Source organism: Elephas maximus, chromosome X (genome assembly GCF_024166365.1).
Source record: "Elephas maximus indicus isolate mEleMax1 chromosome X, mEleMax1 primary haplotype, whole genome shotgun sequence".
NCBI lineage: Eukaryota > Metazoa > Chordata > Mammalia > Proboscidea > Elephantidae > Elephas > Elephas maximus.
The window spans coordinates 169872130-169894827 of NC_064846.1; the positions used below are offsets into that span (position 1 = coordinate 169872130).

Here is a 22698-nt window from a genome sequence, read left to right on the forward strand (position 1 = left end):
GGTTAGTTTAATTTTATAGAAGAAATACTTTCAAACAATACAAATGACACAATTAGAGAGAACAGTGACAAAAACAAAGAGATGAATACTGATTATAACATTTTCCCACAACAGAAGAATTCTTGATTTCAGCGGTTACCAATCAAAGCTGGAGAAATCAGTGATCAGATGAAGTGAAAACCAAATTCCCTTTTACGCATAGTGCTGTTTTGAAAGAACTTTAGTGGCAGGATTCTGGTAATTTCTTGACTAGAATTGCAGCTAAAACATGGCAGAATTTTTCTCATCAGAAAGCACAGCTTATGACCAAATTTAAACATAAGATGAAAAAAATCCTTAGGACGATAAAACTTCTCTTTTCTGACATGTGGGATATTCTTGGGGTGGGGGGGTTTGCAGTCCTAAGTTGCAAAATCAAGCCATGAATAAGAAGCAAATTAGGGTGCTTCATGCCCTCCTGCTTGCTTGGCCCAGCCCATAACACTGACCATCTGCCCTTTTCAGCATGGACGGTGAACACCTCTGTCTTCCTTCATTTCTCTTAGTTTTCTTTCCTTTCTATGGTCCCGTTCAGCTACAAAAGCCAACACATGCAGGGCAGAGGTAAAACAAAAAGGCGGCAAACACACAAACTCATTGGATTGATACCAGAGTATGGACTGTATTGTTTTTTTGTGGGATAAAGGTGGGATTAAACAAAACAAAACAAAACCCTTGGGTAGGTATGGGGGGGGGGGCACTGCAAACAGAAGTCTGCATAAACTGGGGCAGTGAAATTTATTTAAAAACACTTGGCACAGTGGGTTTTCCCCCTATTGCTACTTAATATGGGTTGGCAGAAAAGTTGCCTCAACCCCCGTAGAAAGAGCTGTATGTGGCAGTGGCTATAAGGAAGAACACAGGCAATTTGTGCAGGAAACTCATCAAGTGAGCCATGTTCCTGAAACATAGCTGACTAGCCTTCTGCACACTCTAGAGTCCAGCAACAGACATTCTTAAAATCTGTTTAAAGTGTCAACCACTGGGGGGATATAGAGAGCTCCTGCCATTGTCTTCACTGCTCAGCAACGCTGTCTGTTGACTGGCAATTCTGGTTAAGAACTGATGCTTGATGAGTTTGTCTTTACCTCTGTTGTGGGTATGCATACAAAAAAATTGGCCAAATCAAATCAAATAAATGCAAAAAAAAAAAAAAAAAAGCGAAACTAGAGCCAGGAATATATAGCAAGAGATGACAATAGTGACAAGCATAGTTTTCAGTCTTACCACCACTGACAAATTCCATTGTCCGTGATAGGTCGTGTGTCAATGAAATGCTTTTACAAAATTTATTTTTAATAAATGTAAAAAGGAAGGCTGGTTACACAAGGGGGGAGGTTACACACTAACAAGACAAGAGAGACCCTGATTAAAAAGGACATTTCCAAAGGGAGGGAAAGCAAGATACAGGAAGAGAGAGTTGTGTTTGCTTTTACAATTTATGTGCTCCACCTCGTCTTCTCATCCACGCCTCCTAAAGGGGAGTTCATTTCAGATATAATAAATATGTATCGGAGAAAATATTTCTATCACTTAGCATTTTAAAAGAATGATGATATATTTTTATTACATAAAATTTTTTTTTTACTCATGAGCTAATTTTAAGAGTTCTTGAGAAATAGTGGGTAGATTCCAGTATAGGGGGAGCATTTGGATTTGCATTCAGATTTAAATCCAATACTCTCCTATAAATGACTGATTGGAAAATTCTAGTTACTCACAAATTTCCCCATAAATAAAGCATCTTCAAAAGTTGCTGTGTCTGTGTTTGAAGTGCTCTATTCATCAATGGTTTCACTGAAAACGTGTGTTCCTCTGCCACCTTCCGAGTCTGTTGCAATGAGATAGTGCAGACTCAAAAAGGTGGGCTGGGCATCGTGTGAGGAGCGGGGTCGCGGTGGACAGCCCATGTGGACGGGTAGGCAAAAAACTCTGGCGCCCGCTCCAGACTCATGGGAAGCTCAGGAAGATGCATCAGGCAACACAGAAAGGAGAAGTTGTTAGTGCCCAGCACAAATAAGAGGCTGAGCTCTGCAATGCATACATGGCATTTAGATAACGATTACAACATGGCTGCTGGTACTGGAACATAACATACAGAGCGTGAAAGCGTACAATATACATGATGAATGCACATGGGCAAAAATGACCCGAGGGACGAACTCAGCACATCGTGCTGGCGTTTCAGGTGTCAGAAACCAAGTCGGCCCCCAAGCTCCGTTCTACTGCGTGACACATACTGAAGAACAAAATTTCAGTCTTAAAATATATCTTAAAGTCAGTATTTTCCTTCAAGGAAAAAAAGTACTATAAATAAATTACGATACAGTGAATTTGCCTGCACTCACTTCGTTTCTGTCTTCCAGCCTTTAAGTCAAATACAACAGCGGAAAACTGTACACTCTTAACATGGTAGCTGATGTTTATAAAATAACATGTCTTCAGAGATGTCAATTTCACAACAAGGAAAAACCAAGCCCTGTTGCCGTCACTATTATAAAATATATATGTATACATATCTGTGGGGTTTTTTTTCGTTTTTTTGTTTAGTTTTTTTGTTTTTTTTTTTAACAAAATGTGTGTATTAATAGCTTTGCACAAACATTTTAAAGATAAATTTAGCTAGTATAAGAACTTCATGGAAACAGAACAGGCAGATAAATACTTCATGTGTACAAGGCACTATATCAAACGTCATCAGCTGGCAGAGGAAGTACGTTGATCCTTGATCTGGTAAAAAATGCTATCTTCTCCCTGGGATCAGAAAGAATGACAGGTTAGAAGGTGATCAAAAGATTTTGAGAGCTGGCATGAGGATTTCACATCAATCATGGCTCTTCTTATTCAGAGAACAAATAGAATTTGAAGCCTCACAATACATCTGGTGTGTATACAATTCTCAAAATCTGAGCCTAAGTTCTGATGCCCCCGCGAGGGCAGGGCATGGATTACCTCCGGTGCTGAGAAGAGTGCCTGGTATATCGTAGGCGCTCAGTAAATATTTGTTTAATAAATGAATGAATAAATGGAAAATGCACAAATGAAGGAGTTCAAAATCATAATCGAAGGAAGACAGTTATAGTACTTTATGACGGGGACGTGAAACTTCAGGGTTTACAAAAAGTAAAGCTTCACGTCAGGCACAAATTATCTGGCCGTAAAAAGAAATCCAGTACTGATTCACGCTACAGTGTTGATGAACCTTGAAAACACTACGCTGAGTGAAAGAAGCCATTCACAAAAGATCATATATTGTGTGATTCCAGAATCAGCAAATCCATAGAGACAGAATATAGTTTAGTGGTTGCCAGGGGCTGGGGATTGGGGGAAACAGATCGACTGCCAATGGGCATGGGATTTCCTTTTGGGGTAATGAAAATGTTCTCGAGCTAAATCAAGGTGACTGGTTACTCAACACACTGTGAGTGTCCTAAACACCACTGAATTGTTCACTTTAAAACAGTTACCTTTAGGTTATGTGAACTTCACCTTAATTTTAAAAAAGCCAGCACACAAGAGTATACGTTTAACTCTGCATTTCCCTTATATAAAAAACAAAAACATATTACTCATGTGCGTGGGGATGCTGATAATGTTTCAATTTTTGCAATGTTTGGTTTGTGAACTATATACATGTGAAACGCATACTTTGCTGTACGTATATCATGCCTCAGTCAAAAGTTACTCAAAAAGCAAACGTGGCACATATACACATAAATCGCTGTGTTATTTACAACGGCAAACATTTGGAAAGAAGCAGCATATTATAAAATAGAGCAGTTAAGGAAACAATATCTACTTGATAAAATATTACTGTACAGTAGGGGGAAAAAAAAAACCCAAACCCGTTGCCGTCGAGTGGATTCCGACTCATAGCAACCCTACAGGACAGAGTAGAACTGCCCCATACGATTTTCAAGGAGCGCCTGATGGATTCGAACGGCTGACCTTTTGGTTAGCAGCTGTAGCTCTTAACCACTACGTGGCCAGGGTTTGCACAAAAGAGTAGTACATAGGACAAAAGATCAGAAGAAAACATCAAAATGTTCATAGTTGTGGGACACAGGTTACAGTTGATTCCTTTTTTGTTCTTGACTTCTTGTTTTTTTTTAAGATACTTATGTTACTTTTTATAATAACAAAGTATTATAGTCAAAAGAATTCAGCATAAGTGAGGCCCAGCACAGTCTCCCCGTTTCTGTACCTAAAGGTCTGCACTTGGATGGGCTGTTTGTGGTTTTGCCCTCGCAGCTGGTAGATTTCTTTGGAGGCTTTCTTCAGCATCTTCTCAGCTGCTTGCTCTTGATGGTGTTCAAGTTTGGTCTGTCTTGTCTGTAACAGCAACATTTGATTAATAAGGTAATTTTTCATTTTTATTTTTAAGGAAGAATGAATGTATCCACTCCCATCTTTGGAGACCAGGAAGGAACTAACCACACTATGACATGGAGGAGAGAAAGCACTTCCTGATCTATTCCGTCAGGGGACTTCTTCACAGAAGGAGTCATGACTTGGCTACAGGGGGCCCAGAACATTCCCACCACGGGGGGTGGTGGGGAGGGAATGAGGACACCTGCAGGAGGATCTGAAGCTCTTGCTCCCTCGCCCCTTGGGTCCTTCCCTTCAGCCCCCCTCACAGAAGTGCCAAAGCCTCAAGATCTATTTGGTGCCATCTCAAACGTTAGGCCCTTCCTCCCTACCCTCCTGGCCCACGGAGAGGGAAAACTGGGCTCCTTAAGATAACTGAGACGCTTACCTCAGAACTTAAGTTCATCTATAGCTAGGGTCTTAACTGCCATCGGTCAGTCAGCACCTGGGACACCAATGGAAAGCTGAAGCAGGCCCAGCCCCTCTCACCTGCCTCTCTGCTTCCTTCAGCAAGTTCCGGAATCGCTCATCCCGAAGCACCCAGTGGGGTAGGTCAGTCTGGCCTCGGAGCTGGGCATCTTCTAACCGTTGCCTCAGTTCTCTAAGGGTGCAGATCTCCTCATTCAGCTGCCTCTGCCTCGTTCTTGATGCCTGGAGATCCAGCTCCAGGTCGAGGGAGGTGCGGGCCATGAGTTCAGCCAGGGAAGTCCTACAGGACTGCAGGGGACAGCAGCTATGAGCACACACAGCCCACAACAGGCATGCAGCACACTTGCTGCAATGCAACACAGCTGGCAAGCTCTGGCCTTCCAGAAGGTTCTTTCATAAGTAATAGGAGATAGGTGAAGCACAGTTATGGTGGACGCATTTCTTTAAGCATGGCCCAATGTTAAAATATACAGATTTTGTCAAGATTAATATAAATCTCTAGTTCAATATCAAGGATAGTAACTGCAAATTGTTTTCTTTAACGATGATCTATGCGCTCACAAAAGTGTGAAGAAACAGGCCCTCTTTTATGGGGCTGGGAGGATTAAAATGGGTTCAATCTTTCTGAAGCCCTATTTGACAATATATTAAAAGCTGAAAATGTGCATTTTCCTTGGTTCAGGAATTTTGTTTCAGACTCGCGCCCGAAAGCACAACTGTAGACATGCAAAAGCTGTCCGACTAAGGCTTATGACAGAAAAAAAAACCTACCTAAATATATAACTGCAGGAAATTGATTAAACTGCAAGACCAGCATAAAATGTGGTCACTGTAGAAAGTTAAAATATATATACTGACATGGAAAGATCTTAACGGTCTACTGAATGGGAGGAAAAGTGTATTACAAATGGTATGAGTGTTTTGTTGTTTAAATAAATCACACACAAGCAAGTTGCCAAAAACTTTCCTCCCAATATAAGCCTCATGGAAGCAAATATTCTGCATTCAAAAGAGTCCTAAGATAAGAACAGACTTTTGTATGCGGGGTTTAGAGCAGCGGTTCCCACTCAATGGGAAACACAGCCCTGGGGATGGTAGCAACATTTTCTGTGGACTGAATCAGTATATGCTTTTCATACCCACATAATACTATTTTGCACACATACCCACAATTTAAATGCAAGTATATGTTGCAACTGAGTAAATGCAAATTCATTTAAAAGCACTGCTGAACTCACAGCAGCTCAGGGGTTCTCAAGCAAGGGTGATTTTGCCCACCAAGGGGCACTGGCAAAAATGCCTGGAGATACATATTTACTGCAATTAAAAAAAAGAAAAGAAAGGCGTCCAAAAAAATGAACTCCAGAGTGACTCTGTGAGGTAGCACAAGGGTCGAGGCCATGGGATAGTTCTGTGTCTTGACTGCGGCACCAGTTACACAAATCTCCACGTGTGATAAAATTGTACACAACTATCCACACCCACAAACGAGTGGGTGTAAAACTGATGAACTCTGAATAAGCTCTGTGGTCGTACTAACGTCAGTTTCCCAGCTTTGCTATTGCGTCAGTTATATAAGGTGATGCCATTGGGAGGGACTGGGTAAAGGGTACCTGGGTCCTCTCTGCTTTATTTTTGTACCTTTCTGTGAATCTATAATTATTTCAGAATAAAACTTAAATGGCTGGAGACATTCTGCGTTATCACAACTTGGGGGCGGGGTGTGAGGAGTGTTACTAGCATCTAGTGGGTGGGGGCCATGGATGCTGCTAAATAGTCCCCAGCCCCCAACAAAGAACTACCCAGTCCAAAACGTCAATAGTGTTTCTGTTGAGAAATACTTTTGTAGCTGAATTATATATTTTCTTTTAATGCTCAGTCAACAGCTTCTCCAAGTACAACTACCCTATGGAAATCTGGGGATTTTGTTTTTTCCATTCAAAAGGATCTTTGCCTAGAAACACAGGGAAGCACTAGCGCACAAACTAAAAGTGGCAAAATTTTGTAAACCGGCATGATGTGGGGGAAATGAAAGATTAAAGGAAATGAAAACCAGAAGCTAGGCCTATGAGAAGAACGTTACATGTTGAAATACTCAAAATTTTTACGCTACTGTATTTTTACTCAAATAATGCATGTGTTCTACTTTTGTTTGCCAACTGTGCCCCCACCCCACCCCACTCCGGCATGGTATTGTCTTAAGTGAAAGCATGCTATGCCAATTTTTTCTTATGTGTTGCCGTTTAAAAAAAAGCTGGCATAGAGCACATACAAAATTACCTTGCAGGGAGAGGGCACGGTCGGCCAATAAACGTAGAGTGCGCGCGTTATTTGCATAAAAATACGATATATATATATATATACACACTCTCCTGTCAAAAATGATTTTCTATTATATAAAAATGGTTAATTGTCTATTAATTTATTATACAGGCATATATCACTTAACATCCACGATACATTCGGTAAAATAGGATGTTATGTGATTTAGATGTTGTACAAAAACCATACAGTCAGGCACCACAGAATGTCTGTTCAGGCAACGTCCAACTGCATATACATCTGTGCTCCCGTAACATTATACGGGGAAATCAGTGGTGTGTTTACAGCATATTTGATCTTAGCGCTCACACGGGCTCTCGAAGTCAGTGGGCTCCCCGTTCTGAATTGTGGGTGCATAGGCCAACAAACAATTGCGGAGCAACACAGGCAGGCAATTGGAATAACAAATGCAATGCACGCAAACTGCCCACGGCACGTTGCTAAGTGATTTGTTTGTTGGCCTACACTCAAGGCTCACACGGGAGGTCGGAGAGCCAGTGTGATTTCTCCATATAACCTTATGGCACCAGGGACATATATGCAGCTGGACATTGCCCAAACGGACGTTATGCGGTGCATAACTGTATTTAAAAATGTAAAGATCACGAACTACCTTATATCATAATATTATGTTCAGAAATTAAGAAATATTTGGTAACATTATGACATTATATATGCTTTCAAAGACTATATCTATGAAGTAAACAAGAAAATAAAAATACTACCTTTTAATTAGTATTACCTTTTATGGTCTGTAAAAATAACTACCAGGAAAAATGCAGACCCGTTATCCGTTTATGCGATACACACCTGCTTATAGCGGAGGGTTCGTCTTTCCAGAGTGTTTCGGACAAAGGGTGACTTCCGTGGCAGTGTTGAACTGTCGCTGTCACTACGATAAAGCTGCACCAAAAAAGAATGATGTTCAGAAACTCAATATTCATGCTCTCGTGTGTCCTCTGAATCGGATCATTTCGTTTCAAAGGTCCTAAAGGTCCTAAGATGTCTTTATGATGTTGGGTGCTTTTAACAAGTCTTTGAGTTTCATTTCAAATATAACCTACACAAGAGTTCCAATTAAAAGAAAACAAACAGACAAAAAGCCCACTCTGGCTCTCCTCCCTGTTCATCAGGCTAACTTCATCAGTAGCATTTCGGTCCTAGAAATGCCAACTGCGATTTGATATTACGGAGGACGCTCATGAAAGCCAGCTCTGTCCTCGGTGCTTTCCCTTCTTATTCATCACTCTTATTTGCTGCGTTTCAGGCTTTGGCAAGAGTTGGAATAAAAATGGCTTTCCAAAGAACAGACTCATTCCCATGAGTAGGACAAGCCAACATCACTACCCCTGCTCTGCCAGTCAAAGGAAAAGGTCTGATTTGAAAAAGAAAAATAAATAATGCCTTCTTGATAGGAGCCAAGACATTATGTATTTCATTTGGTGGTGGATTTCTCACTTCAGGATCAATGTGCATCTGTGTGAAAGCCAAAGTCCTCGCCTTCATTTCCTTACGTTCCGTGGCAATGAACCCCGAACGCTCAGGAAATGCAGTGGCACGGCTGACTAAATACCGCACGACCATCCCACAGACAGGGAACAACACGCTCTCTAAAAGCACTGCCAGTGAATGCACGCTTTTACTTTGAGCCTAGAACATACCACAGGAGGGGGAGGCTTTCTCTGGAGCAAGTAAAGGATTCTCTCCCTGTTTTTCTCAATATGCAGACTTGAGTCTGCTCCTCGGTGGGTCGGCAGTTATCTGCTCTCCCTTCCTTAGAGGATGGCTTTCAAAGTGTGATGGGGTAGAGTACTGGGACCCAACCCTGTGTTTCCTGGACCAAGCGCGTCTCAGAGCAGCCACAATCTGGAAGAGTTCAGTTCTGTGGGGAGACCAGCAGTAGGTCTCCCAAACATGGCTGAGTAGCAATTTTGGCCAACCAAACCCTCTGAGGTTCACTCCTGTGCAGTAAACGATCAACCTTGCCCAAAAAAATGTTTGGCCCTTGCCCAGCCCCTGGGAGGTAACCTCTAAGCCCTTCAAATGCCCTGCCTGATAACAGTGTCTTCATTTACCTCGGGGCCTTGGGCCATGCCAGATAGTCTATGTCAACAATGGGATTCATGGCAGAGGCCTTGGGCTATGCCAGATAGTCTGTGCCCACAATGGGATTTACAGTGGAGATCTTTGAGTCAGGTAGTATCAGCTGGACCTCTGGAGGGCTAGAGACTAAGGTCAAGCCTGCAGGCAGTCAGCCATGCCTGCATAACTAAACCCCAGTAAAAATCCTGGGAACCATGGTTCAGGGGAGCTTCCCTGGTTGGCAATACTTTGTGTGTGTTGTCACACATCACTGCTGAGAGAAACAAGGGCTGTACAGATTCCACTGGGAGAGGACACCTAGAAGCTGGGGCCTGGTGTCTCCTAGACACTGCCTTACTTGCCTCTTGTATTACTAATTTTAATTTGTATCCTTTTGTTGTAATGAACCAGAATCATGAGTATAATGGGTTTTCTGAGTTCTGTGGATCTTTTCTAGGGAATTACTGAACCTCAGAATGGTCTTGGGGACTTTCAAACCACAATTACCAATGTTTCCTTCGAGGATATGAGGGTCTTATTCTCTCAGATGAGATAATTTTGGCTTGGCCCTAATGGAGCCAGATCCTTGGCAACCCTCTTCAAGAGAAGGTGCCTTCTTTAACAACCTGAATTCAGCAGAGCAGGAAGGGTCAAAGTTCTCTTCCATTCAAATGGCCCCCTCCAGGCCACTGTGTCATGAACATTTATCCTTAAAAACCTCTCCTCTTCCGAAGTCCATGCTGTCATTGTCACACTACTACTATCTGCCAACCTCCACCACGGTGTCCTGTGTTCAATGACTACACTGGGTTGGGTCTTCTTTTCCACCTGGCACAGGGTTCTCAACCCTGCCAACACACTAGAATCATCTGACAGCTTCTGAGTGTTCTGATACTTAGGTCCCACCCGTGACCAATTGCAAATCTCTGGGGATAGGACCCAGGCATCAGTATTTTTTGAAGCCCCTCAACATTATTTGACTGTAAAGTGCAGCCAAGGTTGAGGACCACCAAGTATCTCCTACCATCACCTGTGGAGTGTGAATTGACATGTGGGTGACTCCATAGCCCATATCCTCAGTGTCTTCAGTCTTTGAGGCTACATTCCACCCTGGCTACCCACTGCTAGGGCTCCACTCTAGAACTTCTAATTACACAGAGTGACCTTACTTCCCTGATCTCAACCCAATTCAAGATATGCCCTGTTTTGACTTGCTACTCCTTAATTTGATGTAGAAATGATTTACCCGGCTTCCTGACCACGAGTTGGAGAATATACAACACTGAAAACCTGGGGGAAATGTATAATCCTGCAGACAACCAGAGCTAGATATGCACATGAATATGGGGAAATGGGGTGACACCACACCACCTATCTCAAATCCACACATACATGGTGGTCATTGATTGGTATTGCTGGTGCTGATATGGACATTTTTCAGCATAGCTAGTACAAAAAAAAGAGGGGGGGGAGAAAAAGAAGTTTCAAATAGGTGGCAAAGAAATTCCAACTTACTCTGCAAACATATTGGCTTCGTGCTCCAGGTGAGAATGTCTGTGAACGGACGATTGTGCTACTCCGCACAAAAGGAGACCCACGGGCTCTGCGGCTGGCCCTCTCTTTTGGAAGATTTGCAACTTCTTCTGGGAAGAGATCTTCTGTGTTGGTTTCCTTATCGACCTAGAGATTAATTCATTTATTACCATTAATTTTCCTATAATAATACAAGCCATAAAATTAACTCAGTCACTGTTATGGATTGAATTGTGCCCACCCAAAAGGGTACACTGAAGTCCTAATGCCCAGTACCTGTGAATGTGACCCTGTTTGGAAATAAGGCCTTTGAAGACATTATCCATTAACATGAGGTCAAACTGGAGTAGGGTGGGTCCTAATCTAATCTAAGTGGTATCCTTATAAAAAAAGATGGAGAGACACAGAGACACGGGAAGGACGGCCATGTAATGACAAAGGCGGAGATTGCAGTGGTGTGTGTAAAAGCCAAGAAACACCAAGGATTGGTGGCTATCACCAGAAGCTGAGAAAGGCGTGGAACAGATTCTCCTTCAGAGCCTTTGGAAGGAATCAACATGGCTGATACCCTAATTTCAGACTCCTAGCCTCCAGAACTAAATCTCTGCTCTTACAAGCTACCCAGTTTGTAGTACCTTGTCACAGCAGCCCTAGGAAACTAATACCATCACTAAATAACAGTCTCCTTGTTATTTGCACTTGGATATCTAAGAAGCGTTTCACATTTGATGTGTCCAAAACGGCGTTTCTGATATTCCACCCATACTTCCTCCTCCATAGGTACCTCCACTTTCCATTTGCTCCTTCCAACCAAAAATCTTAAGTGTCATCCTGGTCTCCACTCTTTGTCTCATACCCCACAGCTGATCTGAAAGTAAATTCTGTTGACTCTATGTTCAAAATTAGGCAGATTTTGACCACTTCACCCATGTCATCATCACCTCCTGCCTGGACTACTGCAATAGCCTCCTCACTGGTCTTCCTGAATCCATGCAGACTTCCCCTTCCATCTGTCCTCAACACAGCCACCAGGAAGATTGTTAAAATTGAAGTCAGATCATGTTACCCCTGGGCTCAGAACCAGCTTCTCAGAGAAAATGCCAGAGTGAGCCCTGTGATCTGGCCCCTTCATTCCCTCTGCCCTCAGCTCCAGAGACTCCTCCATTCATTCCCCTCTTGCCACACTGGCTTCCTCACTGTTCTCTCACCACACCAGGCCCCTCCCACGTCAGCATCTGGGCACTGGCTGTTTCCTATCCCCAAATGCACTTCTCCAGACCTGTACCAGGCTTTCTTACTTCCTTCCTTCAGGTCTCCAGTCCAAATTCACCTTCTCAGTGAGGCCTTCCAAGACCACTCTTTCTAAAAACATAAACCCTGCTTACCTACGATCTTATTCTCCATTACCTAGTTTGACTATCTAAAACATTACTACATTTTACTGATGTATCATGGCTATTGCTATTACCTGTCTCGCCCGAGGGCAGGGGTTTCCATTTGTTTTGTTCATTGTTGCATCATAAAGGCCTAGTACGTACACACAGAAAGAGAGAGTGTAGATGTGGGAAAGTATTAACAATTGGGGACTCTAGGTGAAGTGTAAGGAGCCTGGTGGCACAATGATTAAGCACTTAGCTGCTAACAGAAAGGTCGGCAGTTTGAACCCATCAGCAGCTCCTCAGTAGAAATGATCTGGCAATCCGCTCCTGTAAAGATTACAGCCTAGAAAACCCTACGGGGCAGTTCTACTCTGGCTTATAGGGTCGCTATAGGGTCACTGGGAGTCAGAATCAACTTGACAGCACCCAACAACAACAACAGGTATAGGGTATATGGGTATTCACTGTATTATTCTAGCAACTTTTCCACAGGTTTGAAATTTGTAGAAATTCAAAGTTGGAGGTGGAGGGCACATCGAACTAGCCTCCCATGGCCACTCGCTCTGATTTGGGCCAATGCTTTTAAAGCTCTTAGAAAGTAGAACGAGAGCAATTAGCGGCAGACTGGCCCCCCAAAATTACCCATGATCTGATACACTTTAATGCAGCCTGGAAAGCTGCCAAGGGTGTGGCTTTTATTTACCTCAGCATTTGTGTTTCAGGGTGAGGGCAGGGGGCATGATTGTAAAATGTTTTGAGGAGTTGAACAGTTTGGGAATCAAAGTTTCAATAGAGCACTGACACAGTGTCTTCAAGCTCACTGGGTTCCTTAGACGTTTGTCACTGCAAACACGAAAGAGCTCTTCATTGAGATATGGTGATGACCACAACTAAGATGAGATGAACAGAGGGGAAAAGGACACTTCACTGTTCTTAATGTCACAAAGGGAAAAAAAAGTAACTACATGCGTCCACAACCTTTGGGACCCATGAAACGTTCAAACCTTATTTGTTCCTCAAGATGTGAATGGATCATCATAAAATGGCACATGAAGAAGTAAAAATTTACCTTTTTTAGTCTTTCCTTTTAATTTAAAGTTGATCATTATTTCTATAGTAACTGCTGTGCCAGCTGTAAGCACTTTACAAATATTAGGCCATTTACTTTTTTCCTCCAAGCTCAATAAAATACCATCTTAACTACCACCCCCTAATCCAACAGCACTGTCCATTTCATACCAATACTTATTCATAGCAATGTCACTGGGTATGTCTGTAGGCAAGCCACATGGTCCTACTCCTGTGTGTGTGTGTATCAGCTTCCATTTCCTTTTAGTTCATCTTATTAGCCAATTCCCTAATGTTTCATGATGGAGGCTTTGAGGACACACCACCACTTTCCCACCAGGGTTCTGCCAAGTGTTGTATCACAAAACGTCAGGAGTCTAAGTAAACTCCCTTGATGTTTTCTACTTACCTTACGTGGTGGGGGCTGAAGTTGCTTGGGGCTGTAAGGATCTGCCTGGCCAGCAAATGTGTGTCCGTGGATGGATTCGACACCAATGCAACAGGGCTCTGGGTATAGGGGGCTGGTCTGGGTGCAGTTGCTGCACCCACTATCAACTGAATCAGCTTGCCAACTCCTAAAAGGTAGGACATTGCAAAAAAAAAAAAAACTCATAAAACGTTCATGACAAGGACTTCATTTCACTGTTGCTTTCAGACAGCAGCAGAGGTGCACACAAAACTACCTTGCTTCTAATGATTACAGACACTGCTTTTCTCATAAAGTCAAAGGTTTTTCATGTTTTCTAGGGAAGACAACTCTACTAGGTCTTTCACTAAGAGGGTCTGTCTGTCCCTCATCCAAGCCCTCCCAGCTTCTGGTCATCCCCACCCTTGAACCCTCCACCTCTACCATGCCCTTTTTCTCCCCAAGACAAACTCCTCTATAATATAAATTCAGGGAAAGACACTAGGAAAAAGCAGGAAGCTTTGGAAATATGGCACTCTATGTGGAAAAATGTGGAAGTAGCAATATGAAAGTGCCCACAGAGATGATTAGACAGAAACCAGTTCACTAGAGGTGCTTTTCCATCTGAATCCTTCATCTATTTCACACAGGTCTGCTTCTGGTAAAACTTAAAGGGACAGTGTATGATTCCATTCACATGAAGTGGCTAGAACAGACAAATCCATAAAGACACAAAGTAGACTAGTGGTTGTCTAGGGCTGGGGGGAAAACAGGGAGTGCCTGCTAATGGGCACAGGGTTTCTTTTTGGGGTGATGAAAATGTTCTAAAATTGACCGTGGAGACGGTTGTTTAACTTTGAATACACTAAAAATCACTGAACTATTTACTTTAAATGGGTGAATTGTACAGTATGTGAATTGTATCTCAATAAAGCTGTTTAAAGAAAAACCATAAAGGGACTTATTTTACTCAACCTTGGCAGGGTGGAGTCCCTCAACAGCCCATCTTTATGAGAGATTCCGGAATAAAAGGAAAAGGTGAAGAGTGGAGAGGGCGTAGATTCTGAGGTATTATCCTTGTCCAGGGCAGTATAACATTACCTGAGAGGGTAATGGTACTGAAGAATCGCCCGGCCCATTCTCCAGAGGCCTGGACGAGAGACGCAACTTGCCCCCAGAGACAGAGCTCTTGGGGTGGAGCCACGTCTGACTAATACGCAGGCCGCCTTGTTCCCAAGGAAGCAGGGTAAACTGGCCTGAGGAGTGTTTCCACAGGCACATTTTTAGAGAGCTTTCTGATGAAATAGTGTGCACACTCCTTTGTCTGGAGGAGGACCAAGGCAGACAGCGAGGAGACGCCACCCGCATCTACCTGTCAGGCATAGCCTCCGAGGAGATACCACCCACATCTACCTGTCAGGCACGCCTCTGAGGAGAGGCCACCCGCATCTACCTGTGGGGCACGGCCTCCGAGGAGACACCACCCGCATCTACCTATCAGGCATGCTTCTGAGGAGAGGCCACCCACATCTACCTGTCAGGCACGCCTCTGAGGAGACACCACCCACATCTACCTGTAGGGCACGGCCTCTGAGGAGATACCACCCGCATCTACCTGCAGGGCACAGCCTCTGAGGAGACACCACCCGCATCTACCTGTCAGGCACACCTCTGAGGAGAGGCCACCCGCATCTACCTGTAGGGCACGGCCTCTGAGGAGACACCACCCGCGTCTACCTGTCAGGCACGGCCTCTGCCTGGCCTTCCTGCCGCTCGGCCTGGAGGATCTCCTCCTCGGTGCACTCGAGCTTCACCCTCTCCTCAGCCAGCTCCCTCTCCACGGCCTGCAGCTGCGCTGTGGTTCTCGCCAGCAGCGCTGTGACTGCATCCTGCAGAGAAAGTGGATGCAGGAGAACCAATGTTAGCAGCCTGTTGTGGCAGAGCTGGGCAGCCACCATCATACAGTAACTGGACCATCCCACTGCATTTATCACCATCTTCAATTGCTCTTCAGGGGTCGAACTCACCCCCACCGTCAAGAGCACATCAGCTTGGCCTTTTCTTAGAGGGCTCAAATTTAAAAATAACCAACTGTAAGTCACTTGTGCTCATGAACACACTGGCATTAAAAACATAACCATGATGAAGAATGGCCTCAATGCCAATGAATTGCACAAACAGAAATTGTTAAACTGGTGTATGTTCTGCTATGTATAGTTTCAACGACAACAAAAGAAATAAAACAAATTATTAAAAAACACATTATCATGAAATTGCCATATGCTGATAGTTGAGTCTCATTATTCACAGTACGTTCTAGAAAGTCTCCGCAACACTGAATTAGTGAATACTGAATCCTTGTTCCTAGAGGAGATAAAGGGTTAGGTTCCTGCGAGCTTTTGGTTGCAACATCTTCGTCAACCAATCAATACCTAACCTTGTTTTATATATGCTTCTGTTTAAAGACACCTTACTAGTATATATGGTTGGTTCACTACCACTGAACTCACAGCCAACAGCACTGTAACTCACGCCTGAATGAAGTTTATCTAACACAGGGATTTCTCTATAAAGCAATCACAGCCTTCTTGCTCTTAGGAATGCCAGAAAGCACTTCAGCACTGCACTTGGGGGCCATTTTAAACAGCGAACTCACCAAGAAAAATGCAAAAAACATGGCACTAAACAGACTGTGAAAAGGACACTTGTTGACAGCATGAGAGCTGAAACAAGAAGGCAGAGTGTTGCCTTCTCAACTTCAACTGGGAATGCACACATTGGGCAACTCAACTTTTTCCCTACTCTGCACACTGTTCCCAACTGACTGCGAAAGTGCTGCCAGTATTGATTTTGATGAGTAGGCAAATTCACAAACATGTTCCATTTTTATTATTTTCCTAGAAACCCTACTTCGTTATCTCTATTACATCCTAAGACTTTAAGTCTAAATAGGTGCTTCTTAGAAACTATTTCCCCTAGTGACTGTCTGTCTCAAAGCCAGGGAAGCAGTAGTGACAGGCTCCTGAAAGCAGAGAAACGTACTGTCTTCCCGAGGATAGAGTGTGCAGGCTCCTGTGCAAGGCGTTCTTCCATACGCTCATTCTCCCTGGTCCTCTGCGGCTCGGAGCTGGTGAAGACCTGGACGGGATACCAGCGCAGCTGCATTTCACTGGAACTTTCATAGTCGGCCAAGTTAATCTGTGCAATGCCCTGCAAGGATGTTAAAGGAAGACAGAACAGGCATTGAATGAGTTCCCCTCAACACTGAAGTCTTTTAAATAACAAGTTCATCTTTCAATCTTAACCAAAATCTAAAATACAAAATTCCTATAAAAGGGGAGGGGGCAATAAAATGAAAGTGACTGAGGAGGACACTAACGAGGGTGGCTCTGGGTTGCTTTGTTCTTGGTCAGCTCGATCAGGAACAGTTCTGTGCTGGAGCGGGAACAGGGGCAGACAATGGGGGACCTGGGGTGCTGGGCTGAGGTTAGGGCTCTACCCCTTGGTGAGCCACTGGCTCTCTCTGGAATGTTTGAAATAAAATAGGACCAGGTGAACTCTGCTCTGAACTCCCTAATTCTGCTGCTGAGGTGGCATGACCAAGGGAACAATATCTGGGGCTTTTGGAAGAAACCACCTTGGCTTCTGAATCCTGGCGTGGGCATGGAATGGTTGTGTGGGCCTGGGGACAACCTGCTGAATCCCTCGGTGTCCGAGTTCTAGGGTTGCCGGAGAAAACACAGGGCATCCAGTTAAATCTGAGTTTCAAATACACAATGAATTTTTTTTTATTTTTGTATAAGTATGTCCCAAATATTACATGGCATATACTTATACTAAAAAAATTATCTATTTTTTATTTGAAATTCAAATTTAACTGGGTGCTCAATATTTCTATTTGCTAAATCTGTCAACCCTACTTAGTTCCCTCAACTGAAAATGAATCCATTTTAAATAAAACTGATGCCATCTCATGGGGGAGGGCTGCAGTATGAATTGAGATGATATATTTAAAGTATGAAACACCAGACTAGATAAAGGGTATTATCTTCCATTTCTATATTCCCAGTTAGAGAGACCACTTAACATCATTATAATTTCTAAGCAACCCACCAAAGGAAAAAGGGAGGAAGAGAAGAAAAAGGAAGGGCGAGAGGGAGGAAGAAAGCAAGGGAAAAAAGAGGAAAGGAGGGAGGGAGAAAGAGGAAGGGAGGAGAATGGGAAGAAAAGGAGGGAAAAAGAGAAATGAAGAAAGAATGAAAGAGAAAGAAACACAGAAAGACAAAGGTAGAAAGGCAGAAAGAGAGAAAAAAAAAAAGAAAGCTAGAAAGACAAGACCAACCCAAAGACAAAGAAGGGAAGGAGAGCTGTACCAGCAGTTCTTCCTGCAGCTGATGATTCACAGAACACACATATAATTGAAGGGACTTCAATGTCAACATGCTTGAATGCACAGGAATTCTGAAAACTTCATTAAATACCAGCGGGGCCTGGAATTCCAGAGCCTTAGAGCAATAGGTGTTGGGCGTGCCCGAGTCGAGTGGTGGCAAGTAGACGCGGACGTGTCTGCAATGAGAGGGAGGCAACAGCAGGTAACACTTCTTGCTAGACCTGACTGACAAAATGCATGGGCCACACACATACGTGCACCTATATCTTTCCCTCTTTGGATGCCTGTGAATCAAATTTCAAAGTCTTTTGGAAAAGGCCCTTTTCTCAGCTAAGAGAAGGTCCAAAGAGATGGAAGTGACTCTGGAAATCAGAGAAAAAAAATCAGTTGCAAAAAAGAAAGATGACTTAAAAGTCAGTAATTAAGAATTTTGATAGATTCAGGGGTTCTGCTTTTCATCGTCTTTGTGGGAAACTGTCTGTTCCGATCTTTCTGTGGCCCCCTTGGCTCTCTTCAGGCTCCGCACTCTCGTGTGTGTGTGTGTGTTGTGAGTTGAGTCCGCCTGACGCCCCCCCCCCGGTCTGTTCACCTGATGGAGGCACCAACTGTGCCGTGCATCCTGCCGTTTGGGGCCCCAGCACGGCCCTCTGCCCACGGGCGGAGCTCTATCAGTCGTGAAGACTGTGATAGGACAGCATTAAAAAAAAAAATTTTTTTTTTTTTTTTTTTTAGAGTGAGCAAAATTCCAGGGTGAATCCTCAGCCGCTTAAAACCAAGCTGCATCCAAGGTCTTTAGAACTCAAGTTTATAAAGAAGACTCTTGGGAGGGGAGGTCCACCCTTAAACTTCAACTGACCATTACAGGTGTGGTCACACACCTGGGTGAGCGGACCTTCCATCAGGCCCCCATCCAGAGTCATGGAGCTCAGAATTAGGGCTCCCATAACAAGGCCAAAGTCACCCAGTACCTCCCGACTGGTCACATGGGTATCTTTTTCTCCTCCCCTCAGACTAAAAAAAAAAAAAAAACCCATTGCCGTTGAGTCAAGGACGCCCTAATTCCAGCCAGAGGCCTCTGTGCGTGTGTGTGTGGTAACGTATATGTACATAAAATCTGCCGTTTTAACCATTTTTTAGCATATGATTCAGTGGCATTGATTACATTCATCATATTGGGCAGCCATCACCATTACCTGTTTCCAGAAGTTTTCATCATCCCAAACAGAAACTCACTCCCCTCATTTCCTCCTCCCCCAGCCCCTGTAACTTTCTGTCTCTACGCATTTGCCTATTCCAAGTATGTCATGAGTCAGAATTGACTCAACAGCAAAGAGTTTAGTTCAGTTTTTAGATACCATGTAAGAGGAAACATACAATATGTGACCCTTAAGTCTGACTTATTTCACTTAGTATGTTTTTGAGATTCATCTATGTCGTAGCATTTATTAAAATTTCATTTCTCTTTATGGCTGAATAATAATCCATTGTGTGGATATCCACATTTTGTTTATCTATTCCTCTGTTGATGGGCACTTGGGTTGTTTCCACTTTTTCGCTACTGTGAATAATGCTTCGATGAGCATTGGTGTACAAGTACCTGAGTTCTTCCTCAGATATATATGGGTATATACCTAGAAGTGTAACTGCTTGAGTAATATGGAAATTCTATGTTTAACCTTTTGAAGAACTGCCATAGTATGTTCCAGGGACTGCACCATTTTACATTCCCACCAAGCAACAGATTAGAGGAAGACTCATTAACAACCTGCGTTATGTATATCTGACACAACCTTGCTTGCTGAAAGGGAAGAGGACTTGAAGCATTTACTGATGAAGATCAAAGACTACAGCCTTCAGTATGGATTATACCTCAACATGAAGAAAACAAAAATCCTCACAACTGGACAGATGAGCAACATCGTGTTAAACGGAGAAAAGATTGAAGTTGTCAAGGATTTCATTTTACTTGGATCCACAATCAACAGCCATGGAAGCAGCAGTCAAGAAATCAAAAGATGCGTTGCACTGGGCAAATCTGCTGCAAAGGACCTCTCTTAAGTATTGAAAAGCAGGGAAGTCACCTCGAAGACTAAGGTGCACCTGACCCAACCATGGTATTTTCAATCGCATCATATGCATGTGAAAGCTGGACAATGAATAAGACGGAAGGAGAACTGACACCTTTGAATTGTGGTGTTGGTGAAGAATGCCGAATATACCATGGAGTGCCAAAAGAACGAACAAATCTGTCTTGGAAGAAGTACAACCAAAATGCTCCTTGGAAGCAAGGATGGAGAGACTGCGTGTCACATACTTTGGTCACGTTAGCAGGAGGGATCAGTCCGTGAGGAAGGGTATCATGCTTAGTAAAGTACGGGGTCAGCAGAAAAGTGGAAGACCCCCAACAAGAAGGATTAACACAGTGGCTGCAACAATGGGCTCAAGCGTAACCAGCCTGTGAGCGTGGCGCACGACCAGGCAGTGTTTCGTTCTGTGGTACACAGGGTCGCTATGAGTCAGGAGTGACTCGACAGCACCTAACAACAACAGCCACCACCCCCACCAGTGGATGAGGGTTCCAATCTCTCCACATCCTCACCAACATTTGTTATTTTCTGTTTCTCTGATCATAGCAATCTTAGTGGGTGAGAAGTGGTATCTCATTGTGGTTTTGATTTGCATTTTCCTAAAAAAAATTTTTTTTTTTTTAATGACTAAAGATACTGAACAACTTATCGTGTGCTTCTTGGCCATTTGTATATCTTCTTTGGCAAAATGTCTATTCAAGTCCTTTGCCCATTTTTCAATTGGGTTGTTTGACTTTTTGCTGTGGAGTCAGCCAGAGGCCTTTTAACACACATCATAGGAACTCAGAGACAGAGTGTGGCTCCATCAGCACCAACCCAGCTCTGGGCCCAGGAAGGGTATCTTAAGCCCAAATGCTGCCGATGGAGCAGTCCTTGCTGTCTTGCAGCACAGAACTAGCCTGGGTCTGTCCAAAATTATACACTAGACTTTTTAAAATTTACAATCCTTTAGGCTGCAAATGGACCATCCTTGGTGTTTTACCGCAAATTCAGGTGCAAAATTGTCTTTTTACTTGCAAAATTGACAAGTAGAACAGGCCAGTGGGCTGTATTGTCTAACAAGAGCCTGAGAGAGGCCACCATCAGCTGTGCACACCCCCATTCTCTGGGGAACACGGTCCAGCCCTGAGCTTACATTTTGCAGTCTTCTTTCACACCCAGCCCAGCAAAGTTCTTCAGCTGGAGCACGTTTACGAGAAGACATTCGTTGCTGTTATCGCGCCTAGAAAAGGAAACACTAGTTCACCAATGGCAAATCCCCCATGGTGGAGAAATCCTCTGGATCGAACTAAGCAGTGGCCCTCCAAAGGGGGTGATTATGCCTTCCAGGGGACACTGGAGAAGCCTGGAGATATTTTGGTTGCCAAAGCTGGGGAGGAGGGGTGCTGCTGGCATCTAGCGGGTAGAGGCCAGAGGTGCTGCTCAGCGCCCTACAGCACACACGACAGCCTACATCACAGAATGATCTGGCCCCAAATGTCAGCAGTGTTGAGGGAGAGAAACCCTGAACTGGACAACAAGAGTGAACAAAAGAAAACTGTCGGCATAGAACTGTGCCTTGCTAGTGTGGCTATCACTGGTTATGGCCTTTCCTGAGACTGTAATTAGAAAGTCAAATGTGTCCTGTTGCAAATTACCTGGTGACCTGCTCTGGGGATGTGGGGAAGGGCCTCATTATCTGTGTTGTCGTGAATGGAATCCACTCCCAGCAGAAATGTGTGATCATTTCCCCCAAAGAGTCCAACTTCTCTGGAGGCTTTTGGTACCCGTGGCACTACAGCCACCTAACCCCCTGCAGCATGAGGTAACAGTTCTAGCTTTGGATCTCAGTGCTGAAAGATGGCACGGGGGTGGCTGGTCCACCACTGTTCCTTACCACCACCTCTGCCCTCTCGCCGAAGACCAGCTGCAGCAGTCCTGGGAGTATCAAGGATGGGGGCAGCACTCAGGGCTGCCCCTCCACGGAGGTGTGAATTGCTGGGCATATAAAGATGGACCCCAGCAAGGAGGACTTCAATCTACAGATTACCTTTGAGACCAACAGGGAAGGAGTCTTCTGTACTCACAAAAATCCCACGTGGATCTGGGGCTCTCCATTACTGCAAGCCTCGCTGTATACAGCCTCCTCAGCATCTTCATTCCTACGCGCGAGCGGAAATTCACCCAGGTTTATGCCAAGCGGCAGCGACTAATGCAGATTTTGGTGAACTGCTCTCATGTTAAGAGTGTTCTTGTCTTACTTAGAAGGGCCTTATTAAACTGCCATAAAAGTAAACTCACTACATGTCTGAAAGAGTACAACAGGTGCCTGGATCCGTGACCCATGACATAGCTTATTGGGTAACCTGCTGGCAAACTGTTTTCTTTCTCTTTTTTTTTTAGAAAATAACTTTGCATTCCTTTCAAAATCACATGTGATATTCGGGGTGCAGTTCCAAACAACTTTTAAAAAGTTTGCAGTAAGTGAAATGTCTTACAGATACCTGAGATTTACCAATGTCCAAAGAAACAAATGACGTCAAAAATATCTAATCAAAATAAAGCACAAAATCCCAAAAGCTGTTTTGTCATTGCAAAATGATTCCTAGAGCTCTG

At 43.8% G+C, this 22698-nt stretch overlaps 1 protein-coding gene across 1 annotated transcript in view; it reads right to left on the reverse strand.

Annotated features, from left to right (window-relative positions):
* Nucleotides 1–22698, reverse strand: part of WWC3 (WWC family member 3) — a 129882-nt gene continuing 107184 nt past the window's right edge. Inside the window, exons 13-23 of the mRNA XM_049873116.1 lie at nt 22170–22244; nt 21239–21325; nt 18000–18192; nt 16669–16836; nt 15364–15515; nt 13630–13795; nt 10756–10920; nt 7969–8061; nt 4897–5124; nt 4244–4371; nt 1–2793 (exon numbers count right to left, since the gene is read on the reverse strand). Coding sequence (XP_049729073.1) covers nt 2727–2793; nt 4244–4371; nt 4897–5124; nt 7969–8061; nt 10756–10920; nt 13630–13795; nt 15364–15515; nt 16669–16836; nt 18000–18192; nt 21239–21325; nt 22170–22244 — 1522 coding nt within the window. The 3' untranslated portion in view covers nt 1–2726. The remainder of the gene's footprint in view (nt 2794–4243; nt 4372–4896; nt 5125–7968; nt 8062–10755; nt 10921–13629; nt 13796–15363; nt 15516–16668; nt 16837–17999; nt 18193–21238; nt 21326–22169; nt 22245–22698) is intronic.